This window comes from Oryx dammah, unplaced genomic scaffold, assembly GCF_014754425.2.
Source record: "Oryx dammah isolate SB20612 unplaced genomic scaffold, SCBI_Odam_1.1 HiC_scaffold_4, whole genome shotgun sequence".
Lineage (NCBI taxonomy): Eukaryota > Metazoa > Chordata > Mammalia > Artiodactyla > Bovidae > Oryx > Oryx dammah.
The window spans coordinates 26462374-26484643 of NW_024070188.1; the positions used below are offsets into that span (position 1 = coordinate 26462374).

The following is a 22270-nucleotide window of genomic DNA, read 5'->3' on the forward strand; positions in this document are numbered from 1 at the left end:
CTTTCCCGCCGTGTCCCCTCCCCCAACTACTCTTGGCCCTCCCTTCGCCCCACACGCTCACACACACACAACCCCTTCTCCCCTCCCCCAGTGGTTGCGTCCGTGACATCATCATCATGGCAACAAGAGCTGCAGCCGGGGACCGAGGAGCCCGTGTAATTCCCGGCGGCGGCGGCAGTGGCGGTAGCACCAGCAGCAGCACCGACGAAAGCGCGAGGGCTTCTCCCCGGTCGCCCCTCGCCGGGTGCTCCTGAGGAGGCGGCGGCAGCAGTGCCCACGCCGCCCCGCCCGCCGCCGCGGCTCGCCGTGTCTGAGTGTGAGGGGAGGGGGCGCCGCCGCCGCCGCCGCCGCCGCTGCTGTGGGGCCGCCGCTGCGGAAGGAACCGCCGCTGCTGCTGCCGTTGCCAGGTCGCTAGTGAAGAGGCGGCGGCGGCGGCGGCGGCAAACATGTTTTCAGTGAGGATAGTGACTGCCGACTACTACATGGCCAGCCCGCTGCAGGGGCTGGATATCTGCCAATCCCCCCTCACCCAGGCCCCTGTCAGGAAGGTGCCGGTGGTGCGAATCTTCGGAGCGACGCCGGCAGGTAAGCGGGCGCGGGGCGCGGGCGGGAGCGGCGGGCGCCCGGGCAGCTCTCCCCGCCGCGCACTCGCGCGCACGCCGCCGGCGCCGGCCCTCTCGGCTGATCGCTGCCGCGTCTTCCCTCCCCTTCGCCCTCCTCGCCTTTTCCTCCCGAGCATGACAAGAGGCGCAAAAATGTGGGTCCGCGCGAGCGTTCCGCCCCGTCCTCCCCCCATCCAACCCCAGGCGGGGAGGCGGCGGGCGCCGAGTGTTTACACTGCGTGCGGCGGTCGGAGCCGGGTCCGCACAGTCGGGGTCGCGCGGGCAGGCGACGCGGGCGTCGCTCTCGCCCCGGAGGACGGGGTCAGGTGGCCGCGCCATGTCTTCGGTGAGCGGGCGCGCAGGGCCCCCCTCTGAGGTGGGTGACTGGTGGGACCTCGGACACCCTCTGCGTCTCCCAAGTGCCCCTTGCTGGACACGGCTTGAGTAGGGAAGTGTCAGCTCTGTTGTCAGTCGCTCCTCGTCGCCTCTTCTCAGCAGCGCTCTCCTCTGCCCCTTCTGGAGATGCTGTGGGCTGAAGAGTGGCGCCTGGGGCCAGATAATCTTTCTCATTGAAGTGACCATGTGGTTCTGCTGTGAGGGCAGATCGTAACTCCTTAGAGTTTCAAGTAAAGCCTCGGAGTCTGGGGGCAGGGCTGCGCCCCCAGGTGCGTCGCTTTCAGGGAAGTGTGTATCCGCGGAAGTAGGAAATGCATGTTTATGTCGCCCAGTGTAAAACATCCCACTTAATAGCGTCAATTTCATAAGGACCACAGCTAAGCCCATTAAAGAAATGTCCCTATGCTGGGTTGTAGGATTGCATTTTAAATACACGTACGTTTACGACAATACACTTTTTAATAGGCTGTTTTGTTTTCAAAAACTATTTCGAACAAGTGGGGTGGGGAGACAGAAGCTACGTTCTCAGAAGCTCTTGTGAATTAATGATAGTGTAAGTAAGATAGTGGCCAGATTTGCAAGGTTTTAAATTGTTTTGCTTTTCTACACGCTTTGAACTGCCTATGTGAGATAATGGAGCTGCCTCCTAGAAAGAGATGCTCTCTAGCTATGTACTGCCCTATGGGATTTTAGATAGCATTTCCCACTTGATGCTCCTTGCCCTAATCACCATTCATCTTATTACTACAGTCAGTTTTCCTGTGGGCTATCAAGATAATAGCACTTTCCAAACTCAAGCACTCATTCTAAGCAGTTGTTTTTTAATGTGAATTCTCGTCGTTAAAAATTTCATTGTTGTTAGTGAGATTTGATAGAATGATATTTGATATTTCTTTTTAAAATAGTGATAATTTGATAGAATGATATTTGATATTTCTTTTTAAAATAGTGATAGATTTGATAGAATGATATTTGATATTTCTTTTTAAAATAGCTTTTGATATGGACTTTTTAAGTTGGGGCATTTGAATGCTGTTAACAATTTGTTGAAAGTGTAACACCTGAAACTTAGAGGCTGGAGAATAGAGGCAATAAAATGTTTTAAAGGATAGATTTTCTGCCCTTTTAAGTATGGTGGTGCTGTCTTTATTTCTAATTGGAATTTCAGTGTAATATACTGTTTTTTTTTTCACTTCAGGTACAGAGGAAAAATAAGATAGTGATGTTGATATAACTCTGTTCAGCCACATTTTGAAATTATCAGGGGACGTGCTAATACTGTGGCATATACTGGGTATTACAATTTATATGGTTTGGGTTACTTTTCTACACATAATTTTTTTTCTACACTAGTCATTAAATATGTATCTTTGAGTGATTTGCAAGTTTTGTTTTATAGGCAAGTTTTGTTTGGAAAAAAAACTTTACTGAGCTAATAGTAATTTTATTATATGAAAAAAATTCTTTAAAAAATAATATGGTGTACTTTTGTTTCTCAGTATTAAAAAAAGACGTGAACTAGTCTGTAGAAAGAAATACATATTTCTTTCCTCTTGGCCATCTTACAATAGATTACCAGTATCACTCCCCTTTAAAAAAATGGATTTTTAAAAATACACCTTGAAATGTATAATGTAAATCAGTTTTTTGGTATATACATTGAAAGATACAAAACTTGATACAGAGAATTTCAAACTTTAAGTTGTTAAGGATTATTGAATTGAGTTTACTATTAAATTTTTGTGTTTCCTCAAAAGGTGAAAAAATTTGATGTCACTGGCATACATTTAGAGTTTACAGCTTTCAGAAATCAAGTCATCATTTCTAGCACATAAAATTAATGTTAATAAGCATAAACAAAAACTATACTATTATCTGCTGCTGAATTCTCTCCCCAAAGAAAACCAGTCCAGCCACCTAGTAAAATAAATTTTGAAAATAATATAAAAAAGAAGTCAATTTGGTTCTCTAGTTTGAATGCTAGAATTCTTAATGAAAACAGATTTATTGTTTGAAATCACGATGTTTATATATCTACTAATTAATAAAATTAATGAAAAATTGTAACACGGTAAATCTGTGTTACAGACTATCATAAAATTAAGTTTTTCCTATATAGTAGTTAATTTTGGGAGTCCTCAATTCCTTACCTTGGTTTGGAGAAAATGTTTTTAAACTGAGTTTGCGTTTCAAGTGAAATTGTGAAAAATAGCAGCAGAAGAAATCTTCCAAATTGACCATTTCAGATGTACATTATAAAATTTTGAATTGATTCATTTATTAGATTTTTACTAGTTCAGTTTTTCTATTATTGCATGAAAAATATTTTTCTGCTTTAGAAAACAGTCCAGTTGACTTCCTATTGGTCCTGTGTTTTGAGGGCATATTTGAGTAATTTAAGAAATAAATTTAGTGTTTTAGGTTTAAAAGCTCTCATATCTTAAGTTGGTAAAATTTGAAAAGGTATTTTAAAAACTGGTAAATTCAGATTTGAATGGTAAATCCTGACTGATTTAATCCCTTGCTGGTTGAGGATATTGGTTCTTGAGAGAATCACTTAAATTTTCTATATGTAAGTGATGGAATTATTTTTAAAAACCCAAAAACATCTTTTGCTTTTCTTTCACTCATTTAAAAATGACTTGAATATTGTTTTGACATACAATGTATTGAGCAATTTAACAACTTTTTGGTAACTTGTTTTAGTGGAGGGAACCCAGGTTATACCTAACTACAGTAAAGACGTTTTTTATTTTTTCACTTAGATTTGAATATGGGTATGAGTGCTCTGGGATTTCACTTCAAAAAAAATCCTTAGGCTTTACTATGAGGAACTGACTCAGGTGAATCTGGGAAGCAGCCCAGTTAGCACATCCCAGCTCTTGCTTATTAGTTGCCTGATGTAATTCACTTCATGTTGAGCTTAGATAGCTTTCTCAGTTTTCTCAGCATCAATTTAAAACAGAATTATCGTTTCAAAAGCTTCCCTGCTGAGATGCAGAGGAGGAGTAAATAGAAGAGTGTGAGCGAGATGTTCACAAAGCAAGTAATTAAACAAAGTAGGCCAAACAGACTATAGAGGGAGCTGCTTGACTTTAAGATGACTGTAAGGAACTCTGCCATCATCCCCCCACCCCCTGCCCAGTCTTCCTCCAGCTAGCAAATTATCAACAACTTAGATGACAAATAATTTCTTTAATAAAAGTCTTGTTTGTTCATAGCCTCTTTTTTTTTTTTTTTTTTTGCTAAATCATTTAACAATAGTTTAACATAACACAATGCCTATTGAATATAAATATTAGAAAGATTTTTCAGGAGCACTACTGAGATATAGTGTTTTACCACAAACAAAATTAGTCACTTTAGTAGGTATCTGAAGCCCGAGTTGCAAATTTTATTAGGTTTCTGTGTTACTCTTGACTTTAAATAACCCATAAGTTAATCAGAAGCTTTTTAAACAGGAGTCCTCTAAGATCTGTGGACACAGTGGAATCTTGTAATATGTGATTCAGTTCATTCAGTGAACACTTGATGAGAACTTAGTACATATTATTGAGCTGTTTTTTAAATGAACAACTTATGAACAACTTTTACCCTCCACAAGCTCACAATGTAGGAGAGATGATAGACATGTAAACGTAATTCAAACATAGTTTAATTGGAATGTAAAAGAAATGTGTATAAGACAAGGTGAGGACTCAAAGCGGACATGTTCAGTGACTACCTGGCAGGCCAAAAGGGGAGTCAGGGAAGGCTTCATGAAGGAAGTATGGATTAAGTCATTTTAAAGGAATTTCAAAAGAATTTAAAAATTCTAATAGAGGAACAGATACAAGGTAATTCACAAATGAAAAGAAAACTGCTCTTGGCCCAGTAGCTTGGCAATGCATAGCAGAATCCTTGAAATGTTGTTTTTTGACCCAATAATTTCAGTTTTAGGGATTTTGATCTATGAATGTGATTCTTTTGACAAAATCTGATTATCTTTTGAATCCGTCTATTTCTTTCATTATCCATCACCACCCTAGTCTAAACTACTAGCATTTTTGGATGCATTTACAACAATAGCCTCCTAATCTTGGCCTACCCGAATCTATTCTGTTCCCCTCTAATCTGTTTTCTATACTGTAATCAGAGGGATCTTTTCAAAATGCACACCTTATTATGTCCCCCTACTACTTGGTATGCTTCAGTAGTTTTCCATTGCATTAGGATAAGGACAAAGCTACATGTCTTGCAAGGTCTTGCACAGTTGGGCCCCTGCCTCTCTATCCAGTCATGGCTTGAGCCGTGTCCTTCTTGCCTTGCTCTTAATGTTCCAGCCATATTGACCTTATTTCAGTCCCTTACTCTTGCCATGCTCCTCCCACAATGAAGCCTTTGAACCTGCTGTTCCCTCTGCCTAGAATGTTTTTCCTTTTCCTTCACCTAAACTCCAATTTATCTTTCCTCAGGGAAGCCTTCCCTACCATAGACTCTCAAAGCTTCATAAACTCTCCTTCATAACACTTGCTGTAGTTGTCATTTTTATATACATAGGAGATTAATGTTTGTTTTTCCCAGTTACCTCCATAAATGCTGGTAATGTGTTCATTTTTGCTCACCATTATACAGCCAATGGTTGCTTACCACAGTGCTTGAAATTCAAGCATTTGTTGCAAGAATTAATAAATAATAGACGATAGGCATAACAGGAACAACCTCAAATGTTCAGCAACCAAGAAGTGGTTACATAAATTGGGAATATTTAGTAGAATTTGTCATTAAAATCATGTTTTCATGATTATTATATAAGTATAATATAAAATAATACAGGAAAGTGCTATCACTATATTATGTGAGAAAAATCAGTTTATGAAATAATAATTTATTAAAAATGCACCAAAATATAAAGGTTGCTTATATCTGGGAGGTGTATTTTGTATTTTTCAGCTTTTCTTCAGAGACTATATTGATTTTATAATTTGGAAAAATATATATACAAAATTAAGGAAAAACTATCAGAAATATGAGAAAAAGCCTTGAGTTTGATATTGGGCTCTCAAATAAGTATCAACTAAAATATGTGATTGCATGATGAAAGTGTTGAATATGATTATATAAATTCAGTTTAGGAACTGCAGAATTATTATATTAAAGAAAGCCAATAATTTCTGGTTTTATTATACTTATTTATATGTAAACTGATTTTAATTTTAAAATGTTTTGCAGAGTAGCATGTCTTTGACACAGCAAAATGAAATAGCAATGAAATAGAGCAGAGGTCAGAAATTGACTTGTGTGTAAGAACTTAAGTGTGTGATAATGGAAGCTACCTTTCCTATTAGTAGGGAAGAAGATTCTTTAATACTGAGTGTTGGAATAGCTACTTAGTCATCGGGAAAAGTAAAAACTTTGCTTCCAGATGAGTCAGAGAATTTAAATGTAGAAACAGAAAACATAAGATAATTATTTTAATCTGGGAAAGGTGAAGGCCTTTCAAAATATGATACAGGACTGAAGCCAGATTGCTGAGTTTTACAATGTAAGTAAAATTCTATATAGAGACAAAAATCATAAACTTAAAAGAGAAATAGACTGGTAAAGCTTATTTGTACACTTTTCACAAAAGACTAATTTCCGCTTAATATACAAAGAGCTCCTAGAAAATAATCCAATAGAAAAAGTGAACAAAGAGAATTCTTAGGAAAAGATGTGTGATTTTATTATAATGAAGATGTAAATTAAAACTACAACATACCTTTTATCCCTAATTAGAAAAGATTGATTATACAGTATAACTTGAGGAGGATGAGAGGAAGGGTAAATGGGCATTCTCACATATGGCTGGTGGGAATATAAAATGTTCGTTTTCTATGGAAAACAATTTGGAAGTCGTTTTCAGAATTTAAGATGCATATATATTTTGGTAGTTCGTCTTCCTTTTTTGGAGGGAGAGGGGTTCTGCATTGCGCAGCTTGTGGGAACTTAACCCTACCATGAATTGAACCCAGGCCCCTGGAAGTACAGAGGTCTAACCACTGGACTGCCAGGGAGTTTCTCCCCCTTGTTTTTTTATTCTTTCTTTTCTTTTTCATGTACATTTTGATCTAGCAACTTCATTCAAGGATTTTATCCTCTAAAAGATTTTATGTATGTGTCAAATGAGCATGTAAGAATATTTGTGGCAGCATTGTTTCTCATTGCAAAAGGTTGGAAATAACCTAAGCGTGAATCAGTAGTTAAGTAAATTATGGTGTATCTCTCCAGTGGAATACTAGGCAAGTCCTTAAAGTGATGAGGCAGTACTATATGTACTGCTCTGGTGCCATGTCTAAGATATATTAAAAGGAAAAAAAGCAAGATGCAAGGCTCCATATGTGGTATGCTACCATTTGTGTGGCTTAAAAAAATATATATATATACACACACATATATATATAATATAAATTAAATATTTATATGTAAATATAAATATATTTATAAATATATATTGTATATATATGTACACATATATCTGAAAGGATACATGAGAATTTTGCAACAGTGGTTGCCTCCAGTGAGGATAACTGGTGGCCTACAGGACAAACGTGGGAATCTAATTTTTTTTAAGTATACTCTTCAGTAACTTTTGGAGGTTTTTTGCCATGTGCGTGTGATACTTATTCAAAGTTAATTTTTTTAGATTATGTTGTGCTTGCAACAACTGGTAAGGAAGAACAAAAATATAAGGTCATAGTAGTCATAAATATTTAGTTGTCAAATGATTACTGCAGTACTGTTTAATTTCAGGTTTTAGTAGAGGTCTTCTAATTCAGAGCTTCCGCTTGATGTTGTGTGGCTCTCTGGAGGTGGTAGGCCCTAGTGGAGCGGGGTCTGAAGGCAGGCTGTGGGGCGCCTTAAGCAGATCGCATGATGAGCACAGCCCAAGTGTGTTAGTCGCTCAGTCGTGTCTGACTCTTCGCGATCTCATAGACTGTAGCCCGCCAGGCTCCCTTTGGGATTCTGTCCATGGAATTCTCCAGGTGAGAATACTGGAGTGGGGTTGTCATTCCCTTCTCCAGGGGACCTTCCCAACCCAGAAATTGAACCTGGGTCTCCTGCATTGCATGTAGATTCTTTACCATCTGAGCCACCAAGGAAGCCCCATGATGAGCACAACCAGCAGTTATTGCTCTATTTGGTATTTTAAGTATGTTAAAGAAAGTGCTTTACCAGTGATACTTGAAATCTGCTTCAGCCAACCAGAGACTGTAGCTGCTTCTTATGGAGAAGGGATCATGAAACTGTTACTGGAGTTTGTATTCTGGGTGCTTGAGAGAGCATCATCTGATGATGAAAGGACAGGGTGGCAGGATGTTGCTCTGGGGCCTAGCTCTTAGCCTATACTTTGCCTTTATTGGATCCTCTTAGCCATTTTCTGATGTGCCATTTAGCTTGCTGAAAGGTGACTGCCTAATAGCATATGTATGTTCTGCAAAAATTAAGCATCATTGTTATTTTGAAATGTCCCTAATGTGGAAAAGGTTGGATTTGAAATCCATTCATATTGCTACAAGTTTTAATTTTCTTTCATAATTATATAAAGAAAATATAATTTTTTTTCATCAAGCACAATGTTGATGCCTCCAAAAGACTTCTTATTGGCTACTGTGCTGAATGAATATTATTTACAATGTGAAAGGGGTTGGAAAACAGTGTTCTGGTGAAATTCTTTCCTTTTATTTAAAGAAAACTGATGTCTAGATAGATTAACTCAAGGATTTGTCCAGTGTCCTGTATCCTATAATTGGTTGGTGTGGGGCTGGGTGTAAAAACTGAGGATTTTGACTCTCAGCCCTTACTACCTCACACTGTCTCCCCACATCTGAGAATTGGAAAGGCCTTGGTTATAATTGGAAAACAAACATACAGAATTTAGAGGAATTGTTAAAAAAAAAAAAAAAAAAGAAAGCATGTACACAGTTTAGAAATCTCAGAGGGCCTACCGTGTTCAATAGTGTTTAGACTCTTCCCGTAGAATAGGTTGTAGTTGCATTTGTTTTGTGATGATTGTAGCTCTTTTTAAAAAATAATGTCTATAACGTGTATGTCTATAGATTAGTCTATAACAAGAATTTAGGACAGATATAAACAAAAATTGATACTAGAATTGTATGTATATAGTTTTCCAAAGGGAAAGGCAGTGGATCCAGGAGACCTTTCAGAGTTCCTCTGGTACTGTACTTAAACATTTTCTGGTCTTACTTTTAATTTGATTAGAATTTGTTGAATTAAAAATGAGTGGAAAATGAGTTTTTAAGTAGGTTGGGTTTAAGTAGGCTTCAGAGGATGTTGCCATTAGCCTTATATATATATATTTCCTAGAAATACTTGGAAACTTACTAAGATATGGAACATGGGATGGGGTCTGTCACTTTTGGTACCTGACTGCCTTTTTAACACCACAGTGATACTGAATGAGAGAGGAAATAAATCATGGGAGTTGAAGTACAGTAAACTGTGGGTAAAATTGTGTTAACTTAGAGTTTCCAGATAAGGCAAGAGTAGGTGTCTTAGGCAATTTAAAGAAAAATTCTTCACTGTCTGGACATAAAGTTAGGTGCATTTTGAGGCTAAAACAAATTATAAATAAAACCCTCTTAATGACAGTCTGTGTAACCTTTTGGTGTGTGGTTGGGTGGGGTATTTTTTGTTTTTATTTTTTGTCATTTTTTAAGTTTTCCAGATGACCTGTGTTTTTTCCAGTTCTTGGTAGATTTTTAAGCATTTCGTTTTTAAGTGAAACATATTTTGTTGCTTAATTAGTATTGGCAAACTGGACTGTTTTCTGCAGCAGAAATTGAATATATGCCTAACAGAGTAAATTTGGAGAAAAAAGGGCAGTAATTGTCTTTGGAAAATTTAAGGTTTTTTTGGTCCAATTCTGTTTTCTTTTTAGATGATAGCTGTGGGAAGTACCAAGATGTTGAGGTCAGTTTCCTTGGGGACAGTTATTTAATTTTCTTTGGGTTAAGAGAGCATTTACTATATAAATGATTCAAAGAATTAAAAAAAGCGTGTTACCTCAAAAATGCTTGTGTAATATATAACAGTTTAACAACAGTTTTCTATTTATTATAATTACCAAGGAAGTATAACAAGAATTAAAAGAACTATCTTATTTTGCATATATATTTATACTTCAAAGTAAATTTATATATTAAATTAGCTATTGTTTGAGATGGTGAAATGCAAGACTCTGTAAGTAAGAATACATGTTGATATGTGAAAAAAATGTGAAGTTAAAACATGTTGGCATACTCTTAGTTTCTCAGAACAAGAAAATGACTAATCTAAATTTCATTTCAGAATAAAAACCAAGACAAGCCACATAAAAGCAACCTAAAAATTAATCTGTCATCATATTATTTGTTTTAAAACTATGGAATAAAATATCTGAGGAAGATTTCTCTCAAAATTGTTTTTCTCAATTTCAAGTAAGTAATTTATTTTGGTTGATATATTGGGGATGAGGGGAGGTGGGAGTGAACCTTGGCATTGAAGTTTATAAATCTACTCATCCTTAAAGTAACAACTCAAAGATTAACCATTTGAAAGCCTTCTGTGACTCCTTTGCCCATTCCCGAAAGATCCTCTTTGGTTTCCCACAGTCCTAGCCTGCTTTCACGTTGCCAATGAAGGACTGACTGCACTGAGTGTTGTATTTGTCTGTAGGAATAGTCATATGGCACTACCTTCCTGTTCCTCCTGCCCCACAGCCCTATTCCAGGACCCTCCTGCTACTGAGAAACCCTGGACAAGTTATTTTATTTCTGTGAGCCTTAATTTCCTCCTCTGTAAAATGAGTTTTAATAATTTCTACCTCACTGCATTATTATGATTAAATACTAGTAACCAGGAACTGTCTGGCATACATAGTAACATAACTATTACTTTCTTTCTAACCCTTCTAAGTACTTCTTTCTTTTCTAACCCTTCTAAGTACTCTTGCCTGGAAAATCCCATGGAAGAAGGAGCCTGGTAGGCTGCAGTCCAGGGGGTCGCTGAGAGTCGGGCACAACTGAGCGACTTCCCTTTCACTTTTCACTTTCCTGCGGTGGAGAAGGAAATGGCAACCCACTCCAGTGTTCTTGCCTGGAGAATCCCAGGGACGGGGGAGCCTGGTGGGCTGCCGTCTCTGGAGTCGCACAGAGTCGGACACGACTGAAGCGACTTAGCGGCAGCCCTTCTAAGTCCGGAATCTGCCACATTACTATGTGTATACCAGGTGCTCTTTAAATTGAGTTGAATTGGAATGAAAAATGGAGTTTTTATAGCATTTATTCATTCCTCACAATAGGACAGACTAAACTACCTATACGTTGTGGTATAAGGCTTTTTCCAGTTGGTCATTGACTCACATGTCTAAAGTCTAGGTGATTACCAGTTTAAAACACTTGAAAAATCATCTTTTTTTTTTTTTAAGTACCCTACCCAGGCTTGATTTTTCTTTTTAAAATTGTTGATGTATACATATATAGACAGAAAACTACCCAGGCCTGATCTTGCCCTGAAAAGGGGCTTGATTTTTCTTTTTAAAATTGTTGATTTATACATATATAGACAGAAAACTGTCCAGGCCTGATCTTGCCCTGAAAAGGGGCAGTGTTAAGCCATTGATCAAGGAGTAACTACAGTTTTCCAATATTGCAGTTTAAGTGAAGTGTATTTCTTATGAAAGAGCCTTACTTTCTAAAGACTTCTTTTTTTGTTGTTTTAAATGGTAGTAGAATGAGTTGGAGGTGTCTGTGCCAGAGGTCATTGCAAAGGTGACAGTAGGAACTATTGCTCCCTTTTTTTGCCTTTTCTGAATTTGTAACACACACACAAATTGAAACCTTTGAATTTGTTTGGAGTTATAGTTTTCTTCATTTTTTAAAAAAAATGTATATTCCTAGGTTTTGTTTTGCTTTTTAATAAGATTGTCTTTTTTTTTTTAATGAAGTCTTTAGGAAAATTTTTCAAATTAATTTTGATATATCACACTTTGGTTGATGATGCTTAGTGGTTATAAAATAGAAGCCAAGTTAGTCAAAAGACCTTAAGTTTACATCATTTTACTAACAGAGGTTATAGATCATTTATTGAGCCCTTTACTGTGTGTCTTATTCTAAGTGTTTTAATTTTCACAACTCTGTAAAATAAGTACTTTTATCCCCATTTTACAGTTGAGGAAATGAGGCATAAAGAAGTTAACTAACTTTTGCCTGAAGTTATTCAGCTTATGTTTACTTCATAGCATGTGAGAACTAAAATGAGGGAATATGTACCAAGTCATTAGCTGCATAAACAGAAGAAGCAGGGAAGCAAAATCTGAGATGTATGTCTCCTAATACTTCCAGAATCTGATAATAGCCATTATTAAGACATTGATCATGAATGTATTCTTATTCACTAATTTTTTTTTTGTAATAAATATACCCTGCAACTTTGTACTGACCCTGTTTTTCCTGAGCAATATTAATGTCTCCTTTCAAATTCATTTTCCCATTTAGACTGAATTATTTTGTTTTTATGTATATGTGTTTATAAGGTGATAGTAGTATAATATCAATCTGATATAAAAATACTTTTATAAGTTAAACAAATAGTATATGAATATGTTCTTGTGAAATTTAAAAAGCAGAAAACAGGTAAAACAAAAATTTTCCTTGACCACCAATCCTATTCACCTCCCCACTGGTATCCATTTTTATATAACAAAACTCCCCCCAAAATTTACTGTATAAAACAATAGCCATTTGTTAGCCCATAATTCTGGCATGGGCTCAGTTCAGCAATTCTGCTCCTGCTTCTGGCTGGGCTTGCTTTTGTGGCTGGGTCAGCCAAGTGGTCGTCTGGAAGCTATTTGGCCTAGAATGGTGTCACTCATAGTCTGGATATTGGTGCTAGAGTGATGGAGATCTGTGTGTTTCCAGCAGCTAGCCCCCTGATCATGTAGCCAGGACCGGAGTTGGTGTGGGAGGAGTTTCCTAACTGTGTGACCCACTAGGGGACCATTACTGCTAAAGTACGCTATACCTCTGTTGCTTGCTGCCTCATTTTTTAGGAAACATTTGTCAGTATACAGTGCCTTGTTCTTGAAAAAGTATAGTGTTTAAGCAGTTAATTTACCAATTCAGATAAATTTAGCTAATTTCTTATTCTCACTTGTTTTACACCATTCTGATCATCCCTCAGCATCATTCTTGGTCCCATTCACCCAGAAAATTTAATTAAACGCCCACTAAGTGCACAATAAGCTGTCATGAGGTGAGCTCAGATGGAGCAGTACTGTTGTCAGTACTGCCACTTTATCGTCCAAGTTTCATAAACTTATCTACCTGTCTCTTTCATTTTATGAACAATATTCTATAAAAGCAGATAGCTACAATAGTTTGGTTTTCTAAATGACCAACTATATATAAAAGCAGATAGCTACAATAGTTTGTTTTTTTTAAATGACCAACAGCTCACACCAGGCTGAATATATCTTGTGTACTACATTTTTAAAATGTTTTAGAAAGATAGTTCCAGTAAGAAAAACTATAATACAGAGGTGGTTTCTGTGCTATAGTTTCCCACCAGCAATAATGAGACTTTTCCCATATTTTCACCAAGGTTATGGTCTCAGATATTTTGATCTTTATCAGTCTAATAGATAAAACATATGGATCTCAGTGTAGTTTTAATTTGCATTCTTTTATTATAAGTGAGATTGAGTGTCCTTCCATATATTTGAGAACTGTTTGTATTTCCTTTTCAGGATACTACTCAATTATCTTGTACCCACTTTTCTATTATGAGTCTTGGTCTTTTGATTGTTGATTCCAAGGAGCTCTTCATATATTAGGGAGATTGGTCCCTATCTGTGAATTGAGTTACAAATATTTTTCCTAGTTTGTTCTTATGGTAAATACATTTTATTTATTTTTTCATTTTATAAAGAAGTTTGTATCTTATATGAGGCATTTAGAACACATTTAGTTGAATCTTGTGTTAAGTTTTAGGTATGGGAATGGAAGAAAACTTAAGAGAAATTAGCTTTCAAAACTCTGACTTAAAATGAACAGTTTCAGAAGGATCCTATCTTCAGTACACTTCTTTCTCTTGTAGGTTTGGTTCTAGCATGAGAACCGGTCCTTTTGGCAGACTAGTCTAAGAAGTAGGATCATCCTTTGGAGGGTAATTTTTTTTTTTTTTGGATGGTAATTTTTAGATGATTGAGTGTATAGCATAGGTGGAAAATACTTTTGTGTTATTACTTAGAATAAATTGTTAATAATGTTGCTTTGAGTCTTGTCTAGTACAGTGTGTATGTTTTTGTGTGTGTAATGTGTGTAGTATATACACACATATATATAGTGGTAGTGTTTCAAGTAATGCTCTCATATAACCCTTTATCTCTTTAGCCAGCTTTTACCTAATCAACTGTATAGCTATCTGAGGGTGGCTACATTAGGCCAGCACTTTTACAGTGGGCCACAAAGAAGAAAGACAAACAGACTGTGACCTTTTTTTGAGAAAGCAAAATAATGCTGCTACCCATATCCTAATAATATCCTAGATTTTTAATAAGGTTGTAAGGAGCTAGGAAGAGAATAATAGCAGAGGCATCTATGATCTGTGCAGCATCTGACATTATGGAATACTTTGACTTCTTCCTTGGAGTTCTATATAAAAGTGAATTAGAAAACTGCAAGGCTGAAGAGATTAGTGGGTTTTAAGTCATTTAATATAGTTTTTAAAAGTTTTTAAAGTTAGCAAACCTTCTTAATAGTTTTACCCAGGAGCATCAAAAAAGCAAAGCAAACAGTAATCCTTAAATAATTTATAGTGGGAAATGGTAGAAAACCAGTTTTTGCCATGCTTTAGATACTTTTTAAGTTTTCAAAGTTGAGGTATTTTTTAGGGTCTATAATATTTTCAGTATCTTTGTAAATGTTTTGTTGCAAAGTTTTCTATTTATTTGATACCAAATTGTTGCCCTACTATTATTTCCTTGATTAATTCTTTTTAAAAAAAAATTCTAGTATTTCTGAGGTTAATACACCTCACACTGTGTACATTTAAAACAGCTATTTTTTTCCTCCTGAAAAGCTGGTATTAAACTGATGGTACATCTTATAACAGATGACTTCCTGAAGAAAATGTGACATTTCATAATTGGTTTTCATTCTCTACTTAATTTTAATCTAATAGGTCATGGAAGTCTCCCACTTTATTTTGTTCTTTGTTTTTTCCTTGCATCTCTATTTTGACATTTGTACATTCTGAGGTGTCACTTGGCACATGAAGCTTTTTAACTGCTATGTCTTATATGACTACTTTTCGAACTAATTGTGGGGAAGAATCTCTTTTTTTTTCTGATATTTAAAATACATTAAAAGTAAGTACTAGAAAAATGAAATGAGAAAGAAAACCCAACAGGCAAAATACAAGCTCCCTTTTTTTCATGATTATTAAACAGGTATAGAATTCCCCTGTCAAACTACTATAAGAGTTTCTAGTTTGATACTTATCTTGTTGCAAACCTATAACAAATAGTTCCTTCATAGACTGCATTTGAATAGCATTATAAATAATTTTTTTAAATCAGTCTAAACTCTTTGGTTTCTGTTTTTTGCAGCATAGACTCTGTTTTATGTGTTTTATTAAAAAGCATGATGCAGTAAGCATTTTAAAAAGCATATATACGAATTGTAGCTTTAATTACAAAATTTGGGAGCAAATAAAAAATACTTTCTTTTTTGTAATACAAGGAGTTTAGCTTATTTTAGATTTTTGTACTCTCGGCTTCCCAATTTTTAAGACTATCTTATAAATGTTGAATGTTTTAAACTGTGTATCTTCTCTTTAAAAAATCTTTAGCATGTGTATTAAATTTAAACAGAGCAATTTAAACTGACCTCCATGTATTAACTTGGTGTGGAGCACGACACGACTGAGCAACTGAGCGCAAGCATGAGCACCACTGCTGATCTATTTATCCCATACTACTATACCCCTTCTTGAGCTCCAGGTTTGATTGATTGATTGATTGATTTTGATTGCCTTAAATACATTTTCAGGTACCATTTTTCATTACATTTTCATTTCTTTGGCAGTTTAAAATGTGCTTAATGTTTGTATAAGCCCCAAGTTTATCAATCTGTGAACAAGAGGCTGTTTACCTGGTCCTGTTGTTTGCAAGTTGACAGAGTATGGGAAGTCCAATTGATTGTCTTCACTTTTGCTTATAAACTGATAGAATTGCCCTCCCAGTTATACAGAGCTAGTGGTTGAGCACAACCCATTTAGATGAAAACATTCATTTTGTGTGCCCCTGCTGGACTGAGGCTTGTTTTCCCCCATTCTGACTGTACAGTCTCTTGACATGTGGGAGCAGACTTACTCTGGGATAACTTGTGGTGCTTTCTGTCTGTCTGTCTGTCTTTACTCCGGAACATTATATGAAAGTCTCCAGGTTACGAAAGCCCTTAAAACTTCTGATGATTTTTCTCAGTGATGGAAGCTCGTTTAACATCCAGAATGAAGAGAGCTGTTCTCCAGTTTTGCTGATAGTGAGAGTTGTGTTTTTAGAATAGATGAAAAAAGAGAGGTATTGAGTGAGAAAATATAACCTTGTTATCGAGTGAGAAAATACAACCTAGCTCATCTTAGAAAGTTTTTAGTAGGGGACCAGTTTCTGTTTGAGTGGATTTTGTCTCCCAGGGAGAGAATAACACAGCATATCTTAAATATTTTAGTGGAAAACTGGAAGAGTTATTTTGTATTCAGTTGATTCTAAGATGTTTATCTCCCCCTCTCCATTTTTATAGCTCAGTAGGGGATGTAGCTTACAATCAGTGGTAAAGAAAGTCAAAGGGTTAGTCGCTCAGTCGTGTCCAACTTTTTGGGACCCCATAGACTGTATCCCACCAGGCTCCTCCGTCCATGGAATTCTCCAGGTGAGAATACTGGAGTGCGTTGTCATTTTCTTCTCCAGGGGATCTTCCTAACCGAGGGATCGAACCCAGGTCTCCTACATTGCAGGCAGATTCTTTACCATCTGAGCCACCAGCTGTGCTGTGCTTAGTTGCTCAGTCGTGTCCTACTCTCTGCGATCCCCTGGACTATAGCCTGCCAGGCTCCTCTGTCCATGGGGATTCTCCAGGCAAGAATACTGGACTGGTTTGCCCCGCACTCCTCTGGGGGATCTTCCCAACCCAGGTTATTGAACCCAGGCCTCCCGTATTTGGATTCTTTCATTTGGGAAAGAATCAGGGAAGCTACCAATCAGTGGTGCACCATATTTAATTGGAAGAATGTTCTTTCTTAGTCGTATAAAAATTAATGGTGTCTTAAAATCTTTGGCATTTTAAGTGAAATATATTAATAGCTGTTTAGCTTAGTACCATTCTAAATTTAATCTCACTTAATGTGAGTAAAGAATTAATAGCTTTTCTTTATTTTTTGGACTGTTTTGGTCTTGGGTTAACTCTCTAGCTTTATTCACCTGGAAATGATAGAAATAGAATGTCGTTGTGTAACCAAGCACCATTGCTTTTAGTAAAAATGAATCATGGTTAGTAAAGTACATATATATCGGCCAGGAGGACTGTGAATAAACTGTAAATATTAATAGCAGTGGGAGACACCTGCTTTGGGCTTCGCTGGGTAATAACTCTTACAGTAGAGCAAGTTTATTCTGTGTCTGGGAATCTTTGTCAATAGATGAAGATGGTGATTACTATTCAGTATTTCCAAGCTAAGTTGAATACGGCACCAGCCTTTGTGATTTCATTCCTTTTACTTAACCTGCCACCTGGAAGGCCAAAGGGAAAACTCCCTGAATTGGTGTGAAAACTCCTGCTGAAGAGTAACTGCCTGACACTGCCTTGCTGGCATATTGTTTCATGTTTTATATCCTGCCAAGTATACCCGGTATCTAGAGTGGCCGTGTACCTCTCAATGTTGAGGAACATCAGGGGTGTTGTCCTTTATTTGGTGATTTTGTTCAACATTTTTTTGTTTTCAATATTTGCTAAGTGAATCCATATTTATTACTTATTCTTAATATGAATTTTAATTATAAATATATAATAAAAGAATATCTATAGTATGTATAAATTAAGGAATATAAAAGAGACACAGATATAAAGAACAGACTTTTGGACTCTGGGAGAAGGCGAGGGTGGGATGATTTGAGAGAATAGCATTGAAAATGTATATTACCATATGTGAAATAGATGAGCAGTCCAAGTTCAATTCATGAAACAGGGCACTCAAAGCCGGTGCTCCGGGACAACTCTGAGGGATGGGATGGGGAGGGTTGTGGGGGGCAGTCGGGATGTGGGACACATGTACACCCGTGGCTGATTCATGTCAATGTATGGCAAAAACCACCACAATATTGTAAAGTAATTAGCCTCCAATTAAAATAAGTAAATTAATTAAAAAATCTTTTTACTACTCAGAATAAGAAATAGAACGTACAAATATCTTTGAAGTCTCTGATTGCCTTCTCCTCTCCTATCTGTCTATTTCCTTGTTTTTCTTTATAGTTTTACTTCATTTGTAAATATCTCTAAACAATATATTGTTTGGCTTTTATCTTTTTAGAGTTATTTATGTGTATCTGTTCTTCTGTGACCCCCACCAACCCAACATTATGTTATAAGGAGTCATCTGTGTTGTATTATGCAGCTGTAATTCATTCCTTTTTACTGCTGTATTGTATTATATGAATATATCAGTTTTATTTATTCATTCTCTTATCTTTGGACATCTGAGTTGTTTCCTGTTTTTTTTTAATCCTCAGTTGTTAGCAATGCCATTATGAAAACTTGTACATGCCTTCTAGTGAATAAGAATTTAGCATGTCTTCAAGTGCATATGTATAAGAATTTATACTAAGGGTGGAATTGCTGTGGCAGAATGTGCACATTCTCTGTTTTATTAGGTAATGCCCAATTGTTTTCCAGAGTGGTTCTATCACACTGCCTACTAGCAGTTTATTAGAGTTTCTGATGTCCCTCATCTTCACCAATATTCACATTTGTCAAACTTCTCAAGTTTTAAATAGATTCTTACAAGTGTAACTGATCTCTTTCGTTGTGAGTTTGTATATTTTCTCTCAATAGTAAGGTTGAATTTTTCCATATGTTTATCATCTTGATCTTTCAAATATTGAGAGGAGTGTTACAGTCTCCAACTTGTGGATTTGCCTGTCTCTCTTTCAGTTCTATCAGTTTTTGCTTCATGTATTTTGAAGTTTTTATTATGTCCTTGTATATTTAGAATTATGTTTTCTTGGTGAAAGGACTTATTAATCCCTGGTAATGTTTCTTATTCTGTAAGTCTTCCTTGTCTGTTTATTAATATAGCCACTCCAGCTTTCTTTTGATTATTTTTTAACATGGTATATATATCATGTTAAGAATTGTGAAGCGCCTGAGATTTTGTCTTCTTGAAAGGTAACAGGTTAATTTGCCATAAGTTTCATAAATGCTGGCTATAGACAGTAGATTTCTGACTCTCCACTTTATTGACTACTATTAAGGAGCAACTACAGGTGGAAGGTGGTTGCAGGTCAGTTACAACCTGTAGTAGATTCAAAGACAGATACCATAACAGAGGCCCATGGAGAATTGTCTCCTAACATAGCTTTTCCCATCCTTGTACTTTGAACCGACTTACGCTTTTATTTTTCAAATGGGGTTCTTACAGACAGTATACGTGTGCGTGCTAAGTTGCTTCGGTTGTTTCCGATTCTTTGTCACCCTGTGGAGTGTAGCCCACCAGGCCCCTCTGTCTATGGGATTCTCTAGGCAAGAATACTGGAGTGAGTCGCTATGCCCTCCTCCAGGGGATCTTTCCAACCCCAGGATTGAACTCGGGTCTCTTATATCTCCCTTATTGGCAAGCGGGTTCTTTACCTCTGGTGCTACCTGAGAAGTTAGATAGTATACAGTTGGACTTATTAGTTTATCTAATCTGACAGTCTCTTTTAATTGATGTGTTTAGGTTTATTATATTTAATGTAATTAATAATATGATTGAACTAAAATCTACCACTCTGCCAGCTGTTTTCTGTTATTCTGTTTTTCCTCTTTTGGATTACCTGGATATTTTTTATTATTCCCATCTATTATAAATAGCTGCTTTCACCATGGTATGTTTGCTCTGGTCAATGCCTTTTGTCTTCTATCAGTTTAGTATTAAAAGAGAAAGCAGGCTGGGCTACCATTTCAGCTGTCATGCTTCTTGATAGTGTCTTACTTTTTTGTGTGTCCTAAGAAACACTGATTTTTATACCAGATGACATGTTATTTAATTTTGATATTTATCTGCTGTTATCTGCTTATTTATTTGTACCTCTTTTTGAACTTAATTTAGTGGTAGTCTTAGGGTTTATAATATACATTTGTAACCAAGCAAGTCTTCCATTATATAATAGTATGTAAATTTATATATATATACACACACACACACACTATAAGAGGAGAAGGCAATGGCACCCCACTCCAGTACTCTTACCTGGAAAATCCAGTGGACAGAGGAGCCTGGTAGGCTGCAGTCCATGGGGTTGCGAAGAATCAGACACGACTGAGCGACTTCCCTTTCACTTTTCACTTTCATACATTGGGGAAGGAAATGGCAACCCACTCCAGTGTTCTTGCCTGGAGAATCCCAGGGACGTAGGAGCCTGGTAGGCTGTCGTCTATGGGGTCTCACAGGGTCGGACACAACTGAAGTGACTTAGCAGCAGCAGAAGCATACTATAAGAATTCTAAAACTATTTACTCTAAATTCTTCCTGCTTATCCTTTGTGCATTTGTTGTCATGCAGACATATGATACTTTTATTCATGTTAAAGTTATGACCAATCTAGACAGCATATTCAAAAGCAGAGACATTACTTTGCTAACAAAGGTCCATCTAGTCAAGGCTATGGTTTTTCAGTCATGTAGAGATGTGAGAGTTGGACTATAAAGAAAGCTGAGCACCGAAGAATTGATGCTTTTGAACTGTGGTGTTGGAGAAGACTTTTGAGAGTCCTTTGGACTGCAAGGAGATCCAACCAGTCCATCCTAAAGGAGATCAGTCCTGGGTGTTCATTGGAAGGACTGATGTTGAAGCTGAAACTCTGAACACTTTGGCCACCTGATGAGAAGAGCTGACTCATTGGAAAAGACCCTGATGCTGGGCAGAATTGAAGGCAGGAGGTTGAGGGAACAACAGAGGATGAGATGGTTGGATGGCATGACCAACTCAATGGACATGAGTTTCAGTAAACTCCAGGAGTTGGTGATGGACAGGGAGGCCTGGCGTGCTGCAGTCCATGGGGTTGCAAAGAGTCGGACACACCACTGAGCAACTGAACTGAATACATGTTATCAGAACTCAGTACATCTATTTTTGCCTCAGACAGTTGTTTTAGAGAAATTACAAATAAGAAGTAGATGAGGTTTTATATTTACTTTCATTTATGTCATTTCTAGTGTTGTTGATTTGTGTGGATAAAAGCTTTTTTCTGCTGTCATATTCCATCCACTTGAAAAACTTCCTTTATAATTTACTATAGGGCAAATCTAGGAGTAATGAATTACTCAGTTTTTTTATTTTCTGAAAGAGAAAGTATTTTTCTCTTTTATTTTCCTTCATTTGTTTTGCTGAGTATGAAATTGTAGATTGCTTTTTTTCTTTTAGTACTTGAAAGATGTCAGTCTAAGGAATTCCCTGGCACTCAAATGGGTAGGATTTGTTGCTTTCACTGCCAGGGCATAGATTTGATCCCAGGTTGGGGAACTGAGATCCCACAAGCTGCATGGTGCAGCCAAAAAAGATGTGATTCTATTGTTAATTCTTTGATTCTCTGTATATTAAATGTTCTTTTTTTTTTTTTTTTTGGTCTTTTTAAGATTTTCTCTGACTTTGAATATAATGTGTCTTTACTTTTGAAAATGCTGTGTCTCTTTGGTTTTCTTTGTGCTTCTTGGTTCTATGGTTTATATCTTTTAGTTTGGAAAATTCTCAGTCATTATCTTCTTTTTTTTGACCTGTTCTCTCTCTCTCTTCTGTTTGTGTGATTTCAATTATATGTATGTTAGATCATAAAATACTGTCTCATAGCTCTTGTATGATTTGTTCTGGGCTTTTTCTGTTTTTTTCCTATACTCTCCTCACCTCCCCATATGATGAGATTTATCTTTAGAGAAGTTTCTTTAATGATAATAGTTGCTGTTGCTATTCTTTAAGTATATGTCAATAAGTGAAGTTATGGTATA

General features: G+C 36.9%; 1 protein-coding gene across 6 annotated transcripts in view; it reads left to right on the forward strand.

Moving 5' to 3' along the window:
- Positions 1 to 49: 49 nt before the first annotated feature.
- The window catches only part of REV3L (REV3 like, DNA directed polymerase zeta catalytic subunit), a 169012-nt gene continuing 146791 nt past the window's right edge, over positions 50 to 22270 (forward strand). For 3 of the 6 annotated variants that reach the window (XM_040238482.1, XM_040238481.1, XM_040238483.1), the window contains exon 1: positions 133 to 585. In XM_040238482.1, coding sequence (XP_040094416.1) covers positions 447 to 585 — 139 coding nt within the window. In that variant the 5' untranslated portion in view covers positions 133 to 446. Of the gene's footprint in view, positions 586 to 10328; positions 10457 to 22270 lie in introns of all 6 variants that reach the window. The other 3 variants (XM_040238484.1, XM_040238485.1, XM_040238480.1) reach the window with 3 other exon arrangements.